General features: G+C 37.1%; 1 protein-coding gene and 1 long non-coding RNA gene across 19 annotated transcripts in view; one reads left to right on the plus strand and one right to left on the minus strand.

Moving 5' to 3' along the window:
- GTDC1 (glycosyltransferase like domain containing 1) overlaps positions 1-17770 on the plus strand; it is a 384238-nt gene that overhangs the window by 288435 nt on the left and 78033 nt on the right. For 11 of the 18 annotated variants that reach the window (XR_014245700.1, XR_014245701.1, XR_014245702.1 and 8 more), the window contains exons 10-12: positions 2521-2591; positions 3296-3387; positions 9585-9698. Coding sequence is in view for 13 of the 18 variants with exons in the window: in XM_082395817.1 (XP_082251943.1) it covers positions 2521-2591; positions 3296-3387; positions 9585-9698 (277 nt within the window). In the remaining 5 variants the exon portion in view is untranslated. The other 7 variants (XR_014245704.1, XM_082395820.1, XM_082395815.1 and 4 more) reach the window with 5 other exon arrangements.
- Positions 1-17770, minus strand: part of LOC309630510 — a 52104-nt gene that overhangs the window by 26153 nt on the left and 8181 nt on the right. The window lies entirely within an intron of this gene.

A 17770-nucleotide genomic window follows, 5' to 3' on the forward strand; every position in this document is an offset into this window, starting at 1 on the left:
ATTAGCATTTCCACTTAATTAAAAACACCCTTAAAGCAGCAATGTTTTAATCACTCCATTTTATTTACTCTCCTCCGGTGTCACTTATAATTGTAACTTTTTATTTTTTAATAATGAGGGATTTTTTTTTTCTCCTTGCATCACACAAAAAAGTGCTGTCGATAATTAGCCGTCTTCTGTTATTAGTAGACTCAGGTGTCACAACTGTGTCTCATCCTCATTACAGTAAAAAATTTCACCTATCAGATTCATTATTGCTAGATAATGCGACTGAGAGCCTTTGCAGGCCCTCCAGAAAAGTAATTCAGCCAAGCAAAATTATCAGCTAATTATATTTAGAATCAAAAGCCCAACAACTATTTGCAGATAAATTGTATGAATTGAAGTGAATAGATCTGAATATTAAGATTCATAGATTTAGCAGATGATTTGTTAATTGGAATAAAAAGGTCATTTGCTAGTCATTTTAACAATAGATCAATTGGAACCCTATTTATTATTTAACTGGTAGTGCATAAGAATTGAAATGATGAATAATTGTATTATTGTCATGAGATGATAATTTTCTTCAAAATAACAAAATATGAGAAACTTAGAAGGAATTTTATAAATTTCTTTTAAAATAGTGTGGCAAATTTAATATATTTTAAAACACAGTCTTGATATAAATAATGTGTATAATAAGGTTTAGTATTTTAGAGGTCAAAATTATAACCAAAAATGGTGATTGTTTTTTTTCTTGATGAATTAGAAATATAACCACGAAGAAGATAATTTACAAATAAAAGTTGGAATCCAAATTTGTGAATTTTTTTTCTTCCTAAATCAAATAATGCCATTGCTCTCTCACTGTATTTTAATTAGCAGAGGTTTTTTTGGAAATGGCAGAGTACATGCTCATACGATGACTCAAAATGTAACTTGGCCTGCAATTTTCTTTCGGGGAACAGAACACTCTAATTCAAATCCATTATTAAAAAGCAGATAACGTGCACTTTCTGAAATGCCTGTGACTTCACTCTTTTGATTTTATATAATTATAAGAGAATGTTCATATGTATTTGCTTTTCGATTGGCAAAGCATTTTAAAACTGAGTGTCTTCAGATAAAGTGCATATTTTCTTTTTGTTCATAAAGAATATCCCCAGTTTATGTGCTCAAAACTTTTGTGAATGTTTTATAATGCAGTCACAGTACAGTTTTATAGCTGTGCTTATGATAAGAATTTCTACACATACCCTATTTATGTAAAAAAGAATATTAGATATTAGTTTGGATTTTGAAATTAATCATTGGTAACTAGATCCTGTGCCTTTCCACTGTGTTATCTTGTAACTGCTAGCAGTTCTCAAGCAAAACTTTGAACTCAGTATTTTTCCAAACTTTGCAGCTCAAAGTAAATACTTTTCATTTAAACTAATTTCAGTTATAAAATAGGGAAAACATCACCCACTTAAAAACAGCTTAAATTGCATGTACTTTGTCGCTGTAAATAAACAAGGTAAACATTGACATAACTTCAAACTATTCTTGGGTTGAAAAAAATCTGCAGTTCAAAATAAAATTCTGCCTTTGGTCAACATTTTGGATGCAATTCAAAGTTTCTCATAAAATAAACATATTTTAAAGAGTGTTTTGAATTTCACTGCATAATTCCTAGCCAACAGAAATTACAGTGGTATCTTTAAGGTTTATTATATGTCAGATCAATAGCCATTATGCAGGGCTAACACAGCCATCAAGATGCAATACCTTTCTTGTACTTAACCCTTACCGCTATGACATGAAGAAAAACTTCCTATAGGTAGGTGGTCCTTGGGGAAATCCTCTCACAAAGTGAAACTTTCTTGTTTCTTTGTTTAATAATAACAGTATTCTTTTTGGATAAAATGGAAAATGAGCTGAATTTTGAGTCAAGAAAGCAAAATATTCATTAAGGTAATCTTCATGAGAGTTTTTCAATAAAAGGGGGGAATAGTTCTACATCCTGCCTAATAAGTAACTATTCTGAAGCTTTAGCTTAAAATGAAAATGCCCCATCACAACAGATTGTAAATTTTTTTCTGATGCTTTTAAAAGTGCCTCGATGATTTCTACAGCTACAGTGTTAAAGTATTTGCTATTTTATTTAAACATTTTGGGAAATGAACATTCTGGGGCTTTGCAGCATTATTAAGAAAAGCTGTCCATACTTTACCATGTTGTTACATGTGTTTATCTGCTGATTATAAAATGTGTTAAACAGTATTTTAAAAACAAAAAAAAAAAATGCAGAGCTGCGCTTTGATTAATTCAGTGAACAAAACATATGCTGTTGGTTCTGTTCTATGAAATTCATATATGATTAATAAAATCTTTTAAAAGAGCAACTTTGGCTTTTAGGATTGTACTGCCGACCATGTTCTTCATCCCAGTTAACTCTGGGCTCATACTGTTAACTTAGGCAAACAAAACCACTTTCTGGCTCTGATGGTAATGTCTTTTTAATATATTTTTATCCTCTTTCTAAAATTTCTTTAGGTTGGAAGCTGTGTATTGTGGTTGTTACCCACTCTGTCCCAAAGATTTGGTTTATCCCGAAATATTTCCAGGTAGCTGCTTTAATGTACTTTTGTCTTTGTTGAGATTTAATACATGATTCATGCTAAATTAGAAAGTTTGAAAATAAACTTAGGCAGGAGCAATTGTTTATTTGGCAAGTCAACATGTTAGTGTTAAGGAAAATTTTATGTGTTTTAATACATTAGAGTAAGCTTATATTTACCATCTGTTCTTTTAAGATAACAAAAAAGCAAGTTTTCAAATAGCATTCTTCATTGTTAGCATACACATCCCATAATGATGGATTTTTATAAGCAGGTCAGTGTTGCTGCAATTGCTTACAGATTTTTTTTTTAATGATATACACAGAGAAAAATTGAGGACTGAAAGTCACACCAAATTATTTCAACAATTGACTAGTTAATAATATGCAACTGTTGTACAGGGTACATACGGCTGTCATACTAGTTCTTTGAAAAAATTCTCATCACTAAATATATCACATATGCATTGTGTTACATTAGAATAATGTATTTTAATCACCCAAAGGAGATGTCTAAACAGCACAACTACACAGTCTTATTTAGCATTAAACATCCTTGTGAGCTGAGGTAACCTTATAAAATCATGCTTAAATAATGTAAAACACGAGGCGGCACAGAGCAATATGCATTTTTAATTAGTAAAGTGACTAATATCAAGTGTGTGCTTTGAGGTTTTTGTTTCATTAAAAATGTATCTGTTTTTCCTGCAGCTGAATATCTGTATTCTACACCTGAACAGCTTTCAAAAAGGCTCCAGAATTTCTGCAAGAGACCAGATATTGTAAGAAAACATCTCTATAAGGTAGTTATTGAGAAGAGATTTACGTGGTATAAATGCCATATTGAAGTACAAAGAAAAATCTTTAAAAAAAAAAACATTTAATTAACATACTAATGTTTAAAGGAAACATGCTAGGGAGGGATATTAGTTGTTACACTAACAAGGATTAATTAAACTGGATGCAAGTTGTATTAACCTAGGCCTTATGAAATACGTGCACTTAATGCACGGTACATGCTTTTTTTTTAATTTATTGTTTTCTAAGATGACTGTCCTTTACATTTAGCCCCAAGAGGCTTATAAAAATGAACCTGGATTAATGTAACTCATTAGTTTAAAAGGAAGTAAAGGAAAGATTCTACAATTATACTAATGAGGATAAGCCTTTCTTCCCATCAGAATGAAATCTTCAGTCCTCAAAAATTCAGGTGAATGACATTCATGAAGTTTGGTGTTCATTTTTTTAACTACTTTAAAGATGATTTCGAAGAATCAGATGTTTCCTTTGTCCAGTTTAGTAAAATTACATAAAAACCCTCAGTTTGTTTAGAATTAGACTGTCAGTATCCTCTCTGAATGACAAAGGCAAAAGGAAAAGAGTTTAAATAGCATCATCATTCAGTTCCCTCATTCATTATCTCTTTTCCCTTGTTTGAATCAAGAATTTTACATTGTTGAACTAACAACACAAAGAGACCCTACTAAAAGTCTAAGTAATTGAACTGGGATAAATCTGCTTTATGAGTTTTGAAGGTGGCTCTAGGCCATGAGTAATATACCTTTTTATATTCTTTGAATGTAGCAACTTCATTTTACATAAATCCAGTATAGTTTACAATCTAGCAGTTTTATAATCCAGCATATTTTAATTTTCCTGTGTTAATATATAACCTTCCTACATGAAATACAGTTTGCTGCCTTTTTTCTCTCCTTTCCCTTGTCATGGCCTAAAATACATATTTACATAGTGATACATCAAAACGTGACTCTGTTTCTGCAGGAAACAGTTAAACTTCAAGAAAAAGGGAGAGAACCAAAAATGCAATTTAACACCCAATTTCAAGCTCATTATCTTTCATTGTCTATTAACTTGGCAATGGTTCAGAAGGTAGCTCATAATAGTTTAAAATGCTGACTGAACAGTTCCAGGCTTCAGTATTACTCCTTCAGTCAATACGATTTGTATCGTATACATGGGAAGCTTCAAAGAGAAAACAGACTTCCAAGGTTTACATCCAGATTTCCTAATTTTGAAAGTTCAGTCGTGGTCTTGTTTGTGTAAAATATTAATTTAGTAGTTTCCCACGTGACAGACTATCAAAATGTGCAGATTATGAAAGTGAAGAAATAGAATAATATGTATTAATACAAATGGATTCATTTTCTACACATGACACAAAGCTATTTTCAATGAGTTTACCATTGAATTATTGATTTTTTTTTTCCTCCTGGTGAGTTTTTGGGCAATATTTTTTTTCAGTTTTATTGAGATATAATTCACGTACTGCACTGTATAAGTTTAAGGTGTGCAGTGTAATGACAGACATGTATCGTGAAATGGTTACCACCGCAAGTTTTAGTTATCACCCATCACCACATATCGGTACAAAAAAAGGGGCAGGGAGGAATGTTTTTACCTTGTGATGAAAATGGTGAAGCATTTATAATTGTATTTCCACCATCAAACTTTATCCGTCTTTAATTTGGCTTCCAGGTAAGCCTTATTATCCCTGTTATTTCGCATCTGCAAATCCTTAACCATTTCAAAAATTACTGCAACAGGTTGCTTTTAGTTACAATAAAAAACAGATCTCCAGTTGAAATATTTTAATACGGCTATTGCCATAACATAGCTATAATTATTTATTTTACCAACAACTTCTGGAAAAACGTTGAAAGAATGTCAGCTTAGTGGTATGCTGTTAATATACCAAATTGTTCCTCCTATAGCTTAAAAGATAGCCTATACATTAAATGTTTTTTCATGTTACTATGGTTTACATATATTTTTAGTTCACGCATCCTAAAATGGTCCAGCTCAAAGTTTTATAAATTAGTGTTTCATGCATAAGCATTTTTAAGAATTTATATATATAATTCCTATTACATACTTTTTACCATGGATTTTTTTTTCTTATAAATCTATTATACACTTTAATATATGTCTCATTCATAGATTTTGATGACATTATATCCAAAAGTGAATCTAAAAAATTAATAAATTAGTCCAAGAAATAGAGGTAATCAAGAGCTTTATAATGCAATTGTTAGGACAAACTGGTAAAAATCACAGGAAGGACCACAGATCTAGTTGGGTTGTTGTAATAAGATTTAGAGCTAAAACAGAAAAAGAATGCCTGCTAAACTTTATAATTAAGATATAATAAGTTACACTATTTTTTTACCTATGTTTTATAAATATACACATATCAGGTAACATTTGCCCTCACTAAATACCAGAGAATTATTTCCCCCAAGGCAGCTTTTTGCCTACTTCTCTTATGCAATGGAAGAGACTTTTGTGTATACTATAAAGAGAGTGTTGGGGGGTTTTTTTAGATTTGTTCCCTTGGACAGTGCTGTTTTGCTTTTAAAAACATATGCTTCTAAGATCTAAAAGGATAGAATGTCACTGAATTCTTTAATTTGCTCCTTTTACATTTTTACACCTTACTCTCTTTTTCTGTTGTTAAAAGTTTACATTTTAAAATCATCTCAACTACTTATCATGTAGAGTTCACTTTAGGATAGGATTTTTCATATGGATTCACACTTAGAAATTTAATGACTAGAATAAGGCTACTAACACTTGGCTCTCTTCTCACATGAGACATTATACTTTCAATATGAGTGAGAGTTTGGAGGCTATAACTTGAAGCAGGATTTGAAACAGAATGCTAGTAACTGAAAAGCAGAAACAGAATTTGATACTTTTTTTTTCTTAAAGTGACTCTTTCTACTACAGAACTCTGTGCCCATGACTTCTCACCTGAAATGGTTTCAGACTTGAAATGTTTAAATTCCTCACGTGCGTGCAAGTGTGTTCCCTTTCTCCCTCTCTCTTGCTCTCTCTGTCTCTCTCACACACACACACGCATGCACACACACACATTTTTCTTAAAATATTTAAAGAAATACATGCAGAAATTGTTTCTTAATTATTTTAAAAACAATGTTCTGAATTTTTAAAAATCTAAAACCATTTCTTAAAAAGTTTGCCACTAGGCTCAACCGTTGACTGCAGCTTTCTTGCACTTTCAGGACGCGTCCTTTTCTAAGTAGGTTAGACCCATTAGCCAAACACTTGCCACAGAGATAAAGTAGGTTTCACTTCATCTGGAATAGGGAGCTCTTTGATGACTCCTAAACCAAAGTTGAACACAAGATTCGAGAAGCAATCATAAAGTAATCAGCCAAGGATTAACTTCTTACAGTAACATCAGGCTTCCTTTTACAACCGAAGTAAGTCTAATACCGGGAAGTTGTAATTTTTGGCTCATTTTATCTATGGGAATTTACTTCCTGAAAGTTCCCAACAGTTATTTGAGATCAGTACTTTATGCTTTTAGAGAAACTTTGATCATTATATTTTAAAATGCTTTAGAAGAAAATTTATGTTCACCCCCTTGTTACCGGTATTGAAAATAGCACAAGAGTACCAGTGGGGCAGTTGTATAAAATATATACCGCCCAGACTAACAGAATAGATTTTCATTCCCACCCTATTTTTCATTTAGTTTTATTTACAAATTGAGAGATATTCTGTGTGGGAAAAAAAAAAAAGAGATGCCATTCTTCCTTTGCTTTACGAGGGTAAACTGTAGTTTCTTAAGTTTTTTCAGATGATAGCAGCTGATTTTTATTTTGTTCTCCTCTTCAAGTTTTTCAACATTCCAGAAACCTTTATAACCTGCTGTTATTTGGAGGAGAGGGCAATTTTCAGATTTCTGCCTAAAAGTGATTCCAAACAATGATTAAGCTTATAATTCAGACTCAGTGCCCAGAAAAGCCATTTGTGGTTTTGTCTTAATTATATCAGGCTATATCTCCCCGAACCACAGCCAAGCCACTTTAAGGTTCCTTCAAGAGACTGGTCACTTTATAGCCCCCTTTTAATTTGAGTTTCTACTCTAGATGTGAATAAGGTGGTACTCACTAGTATTAACACGCCTCCAAAGTCATTACTTTTTCCTTAAAAATGAACACTTAAAAGCTCATGATGTTTTTAGAACTTCTAAAATCTCTCATTTGCACCAGCACAATTTAAAGCAAATTCTCAGTCTCGATCTCTCTCCCTCCCTCCCCACTACTCTTCCCTCTCTCTTTCTTCATGTCTTTCCTTGATTTTGTTTTGGCTTGGTTTTTCCTTGATTTGTTTAAGTAAAATAAAAGCAAAAACTCTTTAGCACAATAGATATACTCGGGGTGATTAAGATCAGTTCGAGGTTTTGGCTGCTTCTTTTTCTCTGCTACTAATTTGTAGCCTGGCTGTAGGTGAACTTCTTGGCCTCTATATGATTCATCTGTAAACTTGGAAGAATTCTTTTTTTCTTAATTCTTAATAGCATTTTCCCCCTGAGGCCCTGCTATAATGAAATAATGAATATAAACCCGTTTGTAAACTTGAAGTGCTTTATAAATTCCATGTAACAGTAATAGCATTTCTCTTGTGCCTTCACCACTTAAAAGTAAAATTCACATCCGCAAAAACATGTATTAAGAGTGTTGTGTATCTTATGTTTATAAAAGTTAAAAGTTGGATGATAAACTTCTAATAGCTGTCATCCATAACATAAACCAGGAAATATGTGTGCAGTCGAATGTACCCATTTGCAAAAAAAAGGGGGTAGGCAGCTTTCCCCAATGATTGGAAATACAGTTACACTTTAAACCAATCAGAAACTGGGATTTCCTGAGGTGATGAAACTCGAGAACCATTTACTTGGTGGCTTTTTGAAGTCTAATTGATGTAAATTATGCAAATTTGCAATATGAATTTTCAGCATGCTTTAGTCTTTCGGGTCGTTAATGCTTCCTCATTGCTTTCTCTTCTCTCCCTCCCCCTTACAGGGTGAAATAGCTCCTTTTTCTTGGGCAGCCCTACACGGTAAATTCAGGTCTCTGCTTACAGCAGAACCTAGGGAAGATTTGTGACAGATGGGGCTAAGTCACAAACTTGCAGCCTAAGGCAGAATCTGTAGAACTTTCCAGAGTGTGCCCATATTTACCTGATCAGAGAGAAAAGAAAATCTGCAGAGGAAGCTGAGCCTGGCTGCTTGTCATAGCTGACACAGAGCCATCTGCCACAAACCTGTGGCAGCTTCAGATCTCCAATCCCTGCCACCACCCCAACTCAAATTAAATACAGATTCCTAGAGACGTTATGATGGTTACACATGTCCTCGGCATCACATGGAGGAGACTGCTCAAAAAAAATATGTGGCCTGTTGTATAACCGCACTCATGTATCCCATATGTGGTGCCACATTGAATTTCCGGTTGAATCCGTTTTTATCCTTTGTACTGGATGACATGGTGCCTGAATTCTTTCTTTTTGCCGACACGATGGCAGCCAAACTACAGCTTCAAACACTCTCACTTGGCTGGGTTTCTACCTAGGTTGCCAGGTTATCATCGGAGCCTTCTTGTGTCCTCAAAGGGCCACAGGGTCTGAAAGGAGGACCAGAATGCTCCCAACTAATTGGGCAGCCATCTCAGAAATGTTTGTGGGCAAAGGGCTGCTTTAGCACTTTTCTTTTAGCAAATTAATGACTCCCTGGCACAGGGGTTTTTAAGTGAAGGTATTAATAAGGGGTCTGGCAGGTATTCCCATGATTCACAGAGTTACATTTGCATTTAATTTATCTTAAAGAAAGTTGCAGGATAAACAGCTGTAATTCAGACAAACATGGGAAATACACTAAGTGGGGCCATCTCAGCCATAAAATGAACACTGAGATACTTGTTTTAATTTTTTTCCAGGGATAAAAATAGAGAAATTAAAATACTTCTAACAAAACCAGTAATTTTGATATAAATATCCATCAAAAGTATTTGCATCCAGCTACAAATATAATCTTTTCAAGATAAATCACTTATGATTCCAATACTCAAGCTGCTCTATTTGTTGATGTCAAGATGTTTTGAATGGCTAGATTGTAAAATAAATTTTTAATAAAGTGCCCACTGCAATTTTTAATTAACGTATCTCATTTCAGTGTAAGTGTGTACATCTATCTGTATGTTTCTCGCTGAACACTCTCCTTGTGTCAGAGACAACGAATACAATTGTTTCTTTTCCGGATGAACAAGGATCTGTTTTGCAAATGTTGGTAAGATATTATGACATTTCCAAGATTTTCTTTGCATTCTGGAAAGCAGGAGGTAAACATTTGTAGTCATTAAGGTAGAGTCTGTTGATAAACCATCTTCTGTTTACTGGCAGGTAAATTGTAACTTTCCTAGCTTTTGAAATGAATAACTTCTATAAGCTGTACAGTGAGGAGCAGCCAGGGAGAGGGGGATAGACAAGGGCCAAGCCTGGCTCTCTGGCTTTTAGAAGGGTTGAGTGATCTAGCAGGCATCCGAGATAGAGCGGGCACCGGTTCAGAAGTCTAGTCGGGCCCATTGCACAGGTAGCAAAAGCGTAAGCAGGACATCGATCAAGGTCAGGGGGCCGGAGGGAGCCCTCTGGATAGAGGCAGACTTGCAGATCAGAGAAAGCAGCAGTTCAAGGCCCATGAGGTCAGGGAATTTAAAAGCAGGGAGAGTAAGAAGCAGAAACAACAAGCTCTGTCTCTGCACACAGTGAGAGCCATATGTGTGATGGACATCACAGCACTAGCTTTGAGTCCTCCTTCCCCTTCTGAGAAGGCACTGAACAAATTACCCCTGACCCATAAACAAAGAGCTCGGGAATTATTTGAGAAGTCCCTTCTGGTCTGAGACTGTGGAACTCGGAATCTATCAGTTATGCTCCTTTTGAGTGCAAAAGTTAAGATATAAATATGCCTAAGAGGTTCTTAGACTATTCTCCTGAGCAGGGTTTATCATCTAAAGAGATGCTTTAGTCAGAAAGGTGCCATGTCATAGATGATGTCTCTCAAAATAATATTATATGCTCACGGCCAAGAAACAGTGCTTAGTTTACTATGTTTTACTATCCTGCAAATAATGAGCTCACATTCTATAGTGAGCAAGATATTATATGCACAACTATCCATATATGTTTTTCTCACTAAGTGATGGGAAAACAACATGAACTACTGTTCAGATAGTGCATCCAAAACATTTAAATATTTGCCTGATTTTGGCAAACAAAATATTGCAAGTTACCTGTGTATGGAGTTTTTTTTCTACACCCATAAACTCAAATCAAATTTTGTCTTTAGCTGTGCCCAGCATTACTTCTGGAATAAAAATTTACATTAAAGTGGTCACTTCTTAAAACTATGCTGTCGGATTTGGTATTAGTACAAGTAAGCAATAAAAAGTTTTGTAAATGTGTAATTCTTAACATTTGAAAAGATAACTGTATCTGTGTATGTATGTGCATGTATGCTTCTCAACAGCCATGACATGGTGGCATGGAGGGTTATTAAGTAAGTTATCCCATATTTTGTTGAAGTCAGAGGATAATCAACGGTACAAGTTGACTCTTTATTTCCTGTTTCCCTTACTTTTCACTAAAGAGAGCAAACAGTCCCATTATTTCTTAGTTTTAGTATGGTTGTTGAAAAAAAAAAATTTTTTTTTGAGCATTCAATTCTGTTCCTTTTATTCTTTTTAAATTAATTATTAAACCAATTTTAATCTTAAATGTCTTTAAAAGTCTGCCCATTATCAACCTTGATACAATGTCCAGAATGCTTGTCCTGAATTTACCTAATCTGTGTTTCTGGCTAGGTGTTTCTATAATAAATAGAAGAGCATCTAGTTCTTAACTTACTCATTTATACCAGGTTAATCAGGAATAGGTCAAAAGACCTCTCCCCAAATGCTCCTGGTTTAACAAGCATCCTTCAAATACGGTTGAGTTTACATGCCCTGCTCTAGCTCTCAGTTCTTCAGACATGCCACATAAAGATGGCAGCACAATCAGTAAGTCAGTGGAAACTCAGCCATAGAGGACTGCACAAATTCATTTCAACACCTTGAAATGCATCTGGAAGCAAAGATTTCATTTTATGTTGAAGGTGTTAATTATATTTGATATTTTTAAAAGTAAAATCTGTTTTTGAGAAAGCATCTGCTACCCAGAAATACTATGAGCCGCAAAAAAATTTTCATTTAAGTCTCAAGATACTTTCTGTGGGTGATAGAATCAGTTTTCAAATGACAGTCCATGCTGTCTTTTAATGTTGACATATTCTATGAGACATATTCATATTCTTCTATTGACTATTGACAAGTATCACCCTGAGTGCCTTTCTGTTTCAGTGGAAGGCTGGAGAACATGTTTCATTTTAGCACTTGAATTCAGATACAGGACAACTGATGCTTCAATAATGTGCCCTCCCTTCAAAATTATTCATTAAGATGTAATTGGGAAAGCTTAAAAATATGCAACAATTCTACATGATGCTCAAAGACATGTACATATGTGATTAAAGTATAACAAAAAACTTGGGAATTAACACCAAATTTACAATAATGATTAAGTCAGAGGAGTGATGGTGGGAAGACCAGACATGTAACTGGGAGAGGCGTGCTTACTGTACAGTTAATCTTAAGCTGGGTCATAGCACACAAAGGCTTATTTCTACCCTTTATGACTTTTTACATGTCTTAAATGTTATTATTGGATATACCTTTTGATAGGAGCTATAGGTACTTTGGTTACCATGTATAATATAAGAGCTCTAAATACTTTGCTACCGCACCATTCTTAACATTTCTCGACTCCAAACTATTGATGGAGTCAGAAAACCATTTTCCTTCAGACAGTGAAAGAAACTGCCCTAACCGCCAGTTTTGCGTGAGAAGAGTTTCCTCTGCTTACCTGGAGCCAAGGACTTAACCTTGACCCTGAAACAAACCATACCTAGGAAGAAAGTTAAACTTGACTGTCTGTGGGTTCCTTTTTCCTGGGGCTGATGATCACCATTTCTAACTAATGCCTGTGGCGTTATAAATATAAGATGGAAAACTATAGCTCAATAAACTCCCTTTTGAAGAGTAAAGAGAGGAAGGTGTAGGAAGTTGTTATATCAGCCGGTCTTTTTTTATCTTGAAAAATTCAGAGCTCTGTGGTAGGGCACAGAGCTGTCTGAGCTGCTAACCGCTCTGCCCACTTCCTGTACTGTTACCTGTCCCCTTTCCTCTTTAAGACACAAGACTTTCGTTGCCATGAAAGGAGTCCTCCTAGTATCTTTAGGATGCCCTAGCTGCATGTGAGTTACGTATGACTTCAGGATCCCCACTCATCCTCTGGCCCATTTCCCTAAATTGGAATTTGGGGTCAGTACCTTCAGGGGTCCTCCCATCACTTATCACCACCTTAGTGATTCCTTATTCTCTCCCATATCTCTGTGGTCATGACTTTCAACCCTAGGACGGGTTCATCGTTGTTCCCATAAACTGATACAAAGAATTGATGTTTCCTGAGAGATAATCTAAAATGTTTACTGTCCTATCAGTTACTGCATTTAAATAGCAGACCTAAGATGGAGTGCTAGAAGATGTGATTTCTACTAGAAATACTTTTGTAACACTTTTCTCAAGAATTTGAAGTCCTTTATATTTGAAAATGTAAAGTTTTGTCATCATTTCACAAGTGAGAAAATTAAGTCATCGTATTAAGGCTTATTTAAGAGCCAGACTGCCTTATAGAAACAGAAGGACGTTTTGTATAAGTCTTTCCCTGCATGGGATAGTGTCATTGTCACCTACCTGTCTTTCAGGAAGCACGAAGTTCAGTGTTTGTGACTCACTGGGAACCCCTGGTTCCCTACTATTTCTCCCCTCACCAGGTAGGAGAGTGCAAAGGGCAGCAGGGTGTGGCCCACGCAGTTGGTTATAGAAGGCGAACGAGAGGCCCTGTGGTGTTGCCGATATTTTAAGTGTTTTTATTTTTTTAATGTTTTTTAAATTTTATTTATTTATTTTTATACAGCAGGTTCTTATTAGTTATCTATTTTATACATATTAGTGTATATATGTCAATCCCAATCTCCCAATTCATCCCACCATTAAGTGTTTTTATTATGACCATTATTATGCCTATAGGGAGTCTTTGGGTCTCTACATCCATCCCAGGCCCCTGCCACTCCCTGTGGTCTTACACCCTGGTGGACTTATACATCACATAACTTTCCTGGCCCTGCTGGTAAGCATTTATTTTGTAATGTCCCCATTTTAGCTGTGGGGAAACTGAGGGCTGAGGTGAGGTTGAGTTGCTCTGGGTCCCATGGTGGTAGAGGCGGGTCTAGAACTCAGCCTCTTTCAGGAGGTTGCGGTCAATTCAACTGGTCAAGACCATCCCTTAAAGGAGGGGAAGAGGAACATATCTGGCTGTCCATCTTTTCCCCCTTCCCTCCTTCTCCTGCTTCTCAGGATACTATCAGAAGAAATATAGATGAAGGTGTTGCTAGTACCTGACTGTAGATTTATTTCATGTTCCTCCTGGCCTGGCTGCACTTGTAGTCTAAGTAACCATGAGAAGAGGAATGCAAAAGGATTGATTCCTGGTCCTAAAATCTCAGACTTTGCCGTACCTGTGATGTTTCTGAACAGCTGAGTCTTCTTTATTGCCTTTTGCATCATACAAGGAGAAGTTGTCTATCAAATAGATAGAAGGCTGGCCCTTTATCCAAAAGGCAGCCCCCATGATCTCGCCCGGTGCAAGGGGCCTAGGGCAGAGGGAGCAGGTGGCATCAGTGGCAGAAGCACCTTTAATTGTGCAACATAGGGCCTGCTTCCTCTCATCCCAGATAGTAACCCAGAAATTACATCCTGAAACTTATTTCCCTAGAAAGAAAAGGAAGGGGAGGGATAACTTAAAAAGGAGATACTTCTAATATGGTATTAGACTGTAATTCATAGGGAAATTTATGCCTGAGATATGAATTTCTGAAAATAGGGGTTTTTTTAAAAAGGGAAACACACATCCTTAATTATAGAGTAATAAATACCAATGGTATATTATCTTCTGATATTTCCTTACACAGATATCAAAGCATGCAGCTGTTTTTGAAAACTGATAATCAAGTACAATATAAATATATTACATCTTGAGCTTACAGCACACCCTTCAACTAAGCAGCCTCATGGAGCACTTAACAGTGAGAAACAGAGCTGCTTAGAGTAGAAACCTAACTGAACAAATTAGCCTTGAATTGTAACTTAAGAATCGTAGTCAAACCAAAACGCCTGGCCTTGCCAGGAAAGGCATTCCAAAGGCAAAGAGCACGCCAAGTAAAAAGGCTTTGCTTCAGGATTATGGAGGCAGTTCTCAAAAGCCAGCACAACTTAATGATCAATCAGAAAAATACAGAGCAGTAACTTCACAACCGAAGGATGCATAAAAATTGTACAAAGCATTAATAGTGGAATGGGGAGGGAGAGTGGGATTTTAACAGAAAGTATTAAGGTCTTAGAAAACTATATTTATTGCTTTCCGTCCTGGCAGCAAAAAGAAAGAAAGAGAGACAAACGTGGTCAAAGAAAAGTACGTGGACAAATGCGGGGGGTAGGAAAGGAAATGAAGGTTAAACGAGGCCAATATGATTCAGAATGAAAGGGAGGGAGGAGAATCTAAGGAACCAGCTGCGTTCCTAAATGTTACATGAAGAAGAGCTGAAATTGAGAGGGGGAGGTCTGGGTATTCTACTAAGTGGATTAATGTCTTCTTCCTGGGGTGTCTGAAGTTGCAGAGTTTAATTTATTTGGTACAGGATTTTATTGTGAAATTCTTAACGGGGGTGGGGGATACATAGGGACAATTATAAACACTTAGAAAGTAGAAAAGGGGAACATGTAATGCTTTTCATAAATCTAACTATAATAAACATAGGGTTTGAAGCTATAGACACAGGTAAATGGTCAAAAAATATTTAGTCCATAATAGTAGAACTTAAAGGAAATGTAGACAAAACTTAAAAGACTAAAAAAAAAAAAAAAAATTAATAACCACATAGATGTGTGAAGCCAAGGATTTTGAGTGACTTAGGGGCTAGTTTTATTGCCGCTCTCCTTTCTCCACCCATTTAAAAAAAATAAATCATAACTCTGGCATTTAGAAACCTACTCATGAACATCATTTATTAATATAAACTCAATCCTGTGCTGTTCTTTGGTGGGTGGTAAAAACATGAACTAATAAAACTGGCCTAAAACGACAGCAGGATGATCCTTTCAAAACACTGGAAAGCTATAGGGAAAGAAAAACTCCTAATTTGCCCTTTCACCTTTATTTTACTGAAGGAGAAAGTCAAAATGTGGAGTGGGTGTGGCTAAATCAGACTAGATGCTGAGGGAGATTTTAAAAGATTTTCCTAAACATGTACCAGAAGGGGGGAGGGCTTGCAACTTAGTGTGATTTATAGCAATTTATTAATCTGCTCATCTACTACCACATCTGGGGAAGGTGGCAAATAAGTAAGGCTCTCTGCCTTCTGCAGTGGAAGAGACTAGAGCAGAAATTTTAACTGTGTTCCCTGAGTGTAATGCTGCTGTCATGTGGCTGGTAACCAGTCCACAAACTTACTCGTTCAGGCATTTGTCTGGCCAATAACGTTAAGAATCATTTAAACTGAAAATATGGATCAGGATGTATTTAAGAATTACTGATATGCAGCTATTAATCTTGAATGCAAATAGCATTATTTGGGGTGTGGGCAAATCAGTTAACTGGAACCACATGGAAAAGCACTTCGAATTTTTTTTAAATGCTGTGGGGAAAATGGCACTGCTGGAGAAGTTACAAATAAAAGACAGGAAAATATCTACAAAGAGAAAGGGTGGTAAAATGACTAAGCAAGGTGGTCTTGTTGCCTCCAACCTGCTGCATAAATTGTATCAGTAAACACATTACTAACAAAGAGCCAAATTCCTCTATTTCTCAAGCTGACCCAGCAGCAAGAGGAAGAAAACACAGAAAAGTGCAATGCCTGGTGCCTCAGGGTGACCCTCAAAGGTCATGTCTCTAATTTGTGTTAGAAATTGAGGGTACAGAACTAGAGGTTTGTGATGGTCACAGAGTGGACTTCGGCTTCTGAACACTTTTCTACCCCCTGTGAAGAATTTAGGACGTCATGGAGTTGAACTGGCATCTTAAATCCCAGGGACACGGTGGAAATTGTTTTGTGATCATAATGAATTAAGAGAAAGGGCATAAACGCATACATCTCTCCTTTTTCCTCCAGAGCCCAGAACCATGAGGGACCTTGTGCTCTCTGGTGCTTGCAGCTATGTTCCCTGGCTTTCAGTCGGCTTGGCTTTTCCTCTGTATTTCTAATGCTGTGATATCAGGCCAGAAAAAAAAGGAATCTACAAAATTGCAAATTGCAAAACAAAATGTGCGAGTGTGTGTGCGCGCGCGCGTGCGCGACGTAGCTCACTGAAGATAATGAATTGCAACACTATAAGCACCAAATATTAAAACTTAAAAATGTGTAAGTAATGAAGTTTTTAGGAAGCAAAATCTACTCGGAGTATTTATAGTCCTTTTTTTTTTTTTTGTAAGAGGTTCCCCAGACTTCTGGGTGCATCATCAAACTGTCCTACTCGGCGAGGAGCGAGCAGCTGCGATTTGGCCCAAGGCACCACCTACTCAGAGTCACTACCAAATGTATTTTACATTTCCACTGTTAATAAAGGGGGGGGGGGACGAGAAAAGGCCTTTTCCCCCCCAGCATTCTGTGTTTCCTTTTGTCGCTGCCGTCAGCTGACACATGGAAAATGTGGTGCACGGTTTCGCTTGCCTTTAATCTGTAATTAAGGATTCCTTGTCTGGGGCTGGCTACCTCTTGCTCCTTGCCTCCCTGCCTCTCAAGTCTTCCGCCTTCGGTCGGGTTTGGCCCCGCGCCGCAGGCTGGGGGCTCAGGTGGCCCGACTGGGCCGCTGGCAGAGGGGCGGCGGCGGGGCGCGGGGGCCTCGGCCGGAAGAAGCGCTCGCCTGCCCGAAAGCGCGCGCCCCGGCGCCCGCCCCGAGCCCCGAGCGTCGGGGCAGCGGCGCCGGAGCCTCCGAGAGCGCGAAGGGCTGGCCGAGGGTCCGGCGGGTCCAGGGCCTGCGGGCGCTCGCCGCGCGCCCTCTCCCCGGGGCCGATGTGCCCGAGCTCCGGTCCGCGGCGGCGCTCGCCCTCAATGCCCCGCTCGATCCCGGCCAAAGCGCGTGGAGGTAATTGTACACCTCTCCCGGCGAGAGAAAACGGGACGCAGGGGCACGTCGAGGTCACGGAGTCCTC

Source organism: Balaenoptera borealis (assembly GCF_965194805.1).
Source record: "Balaenoptera borealis genome assembly, chromosome: 6".
Taxonomy (NCBI): domain Eukaryota; kingdom Metazoa; phylum Chordata; class Mammalia; order Artiodactyla; family Balaenopteridae; genus Balaenoptera; species Balaenoptera borealis.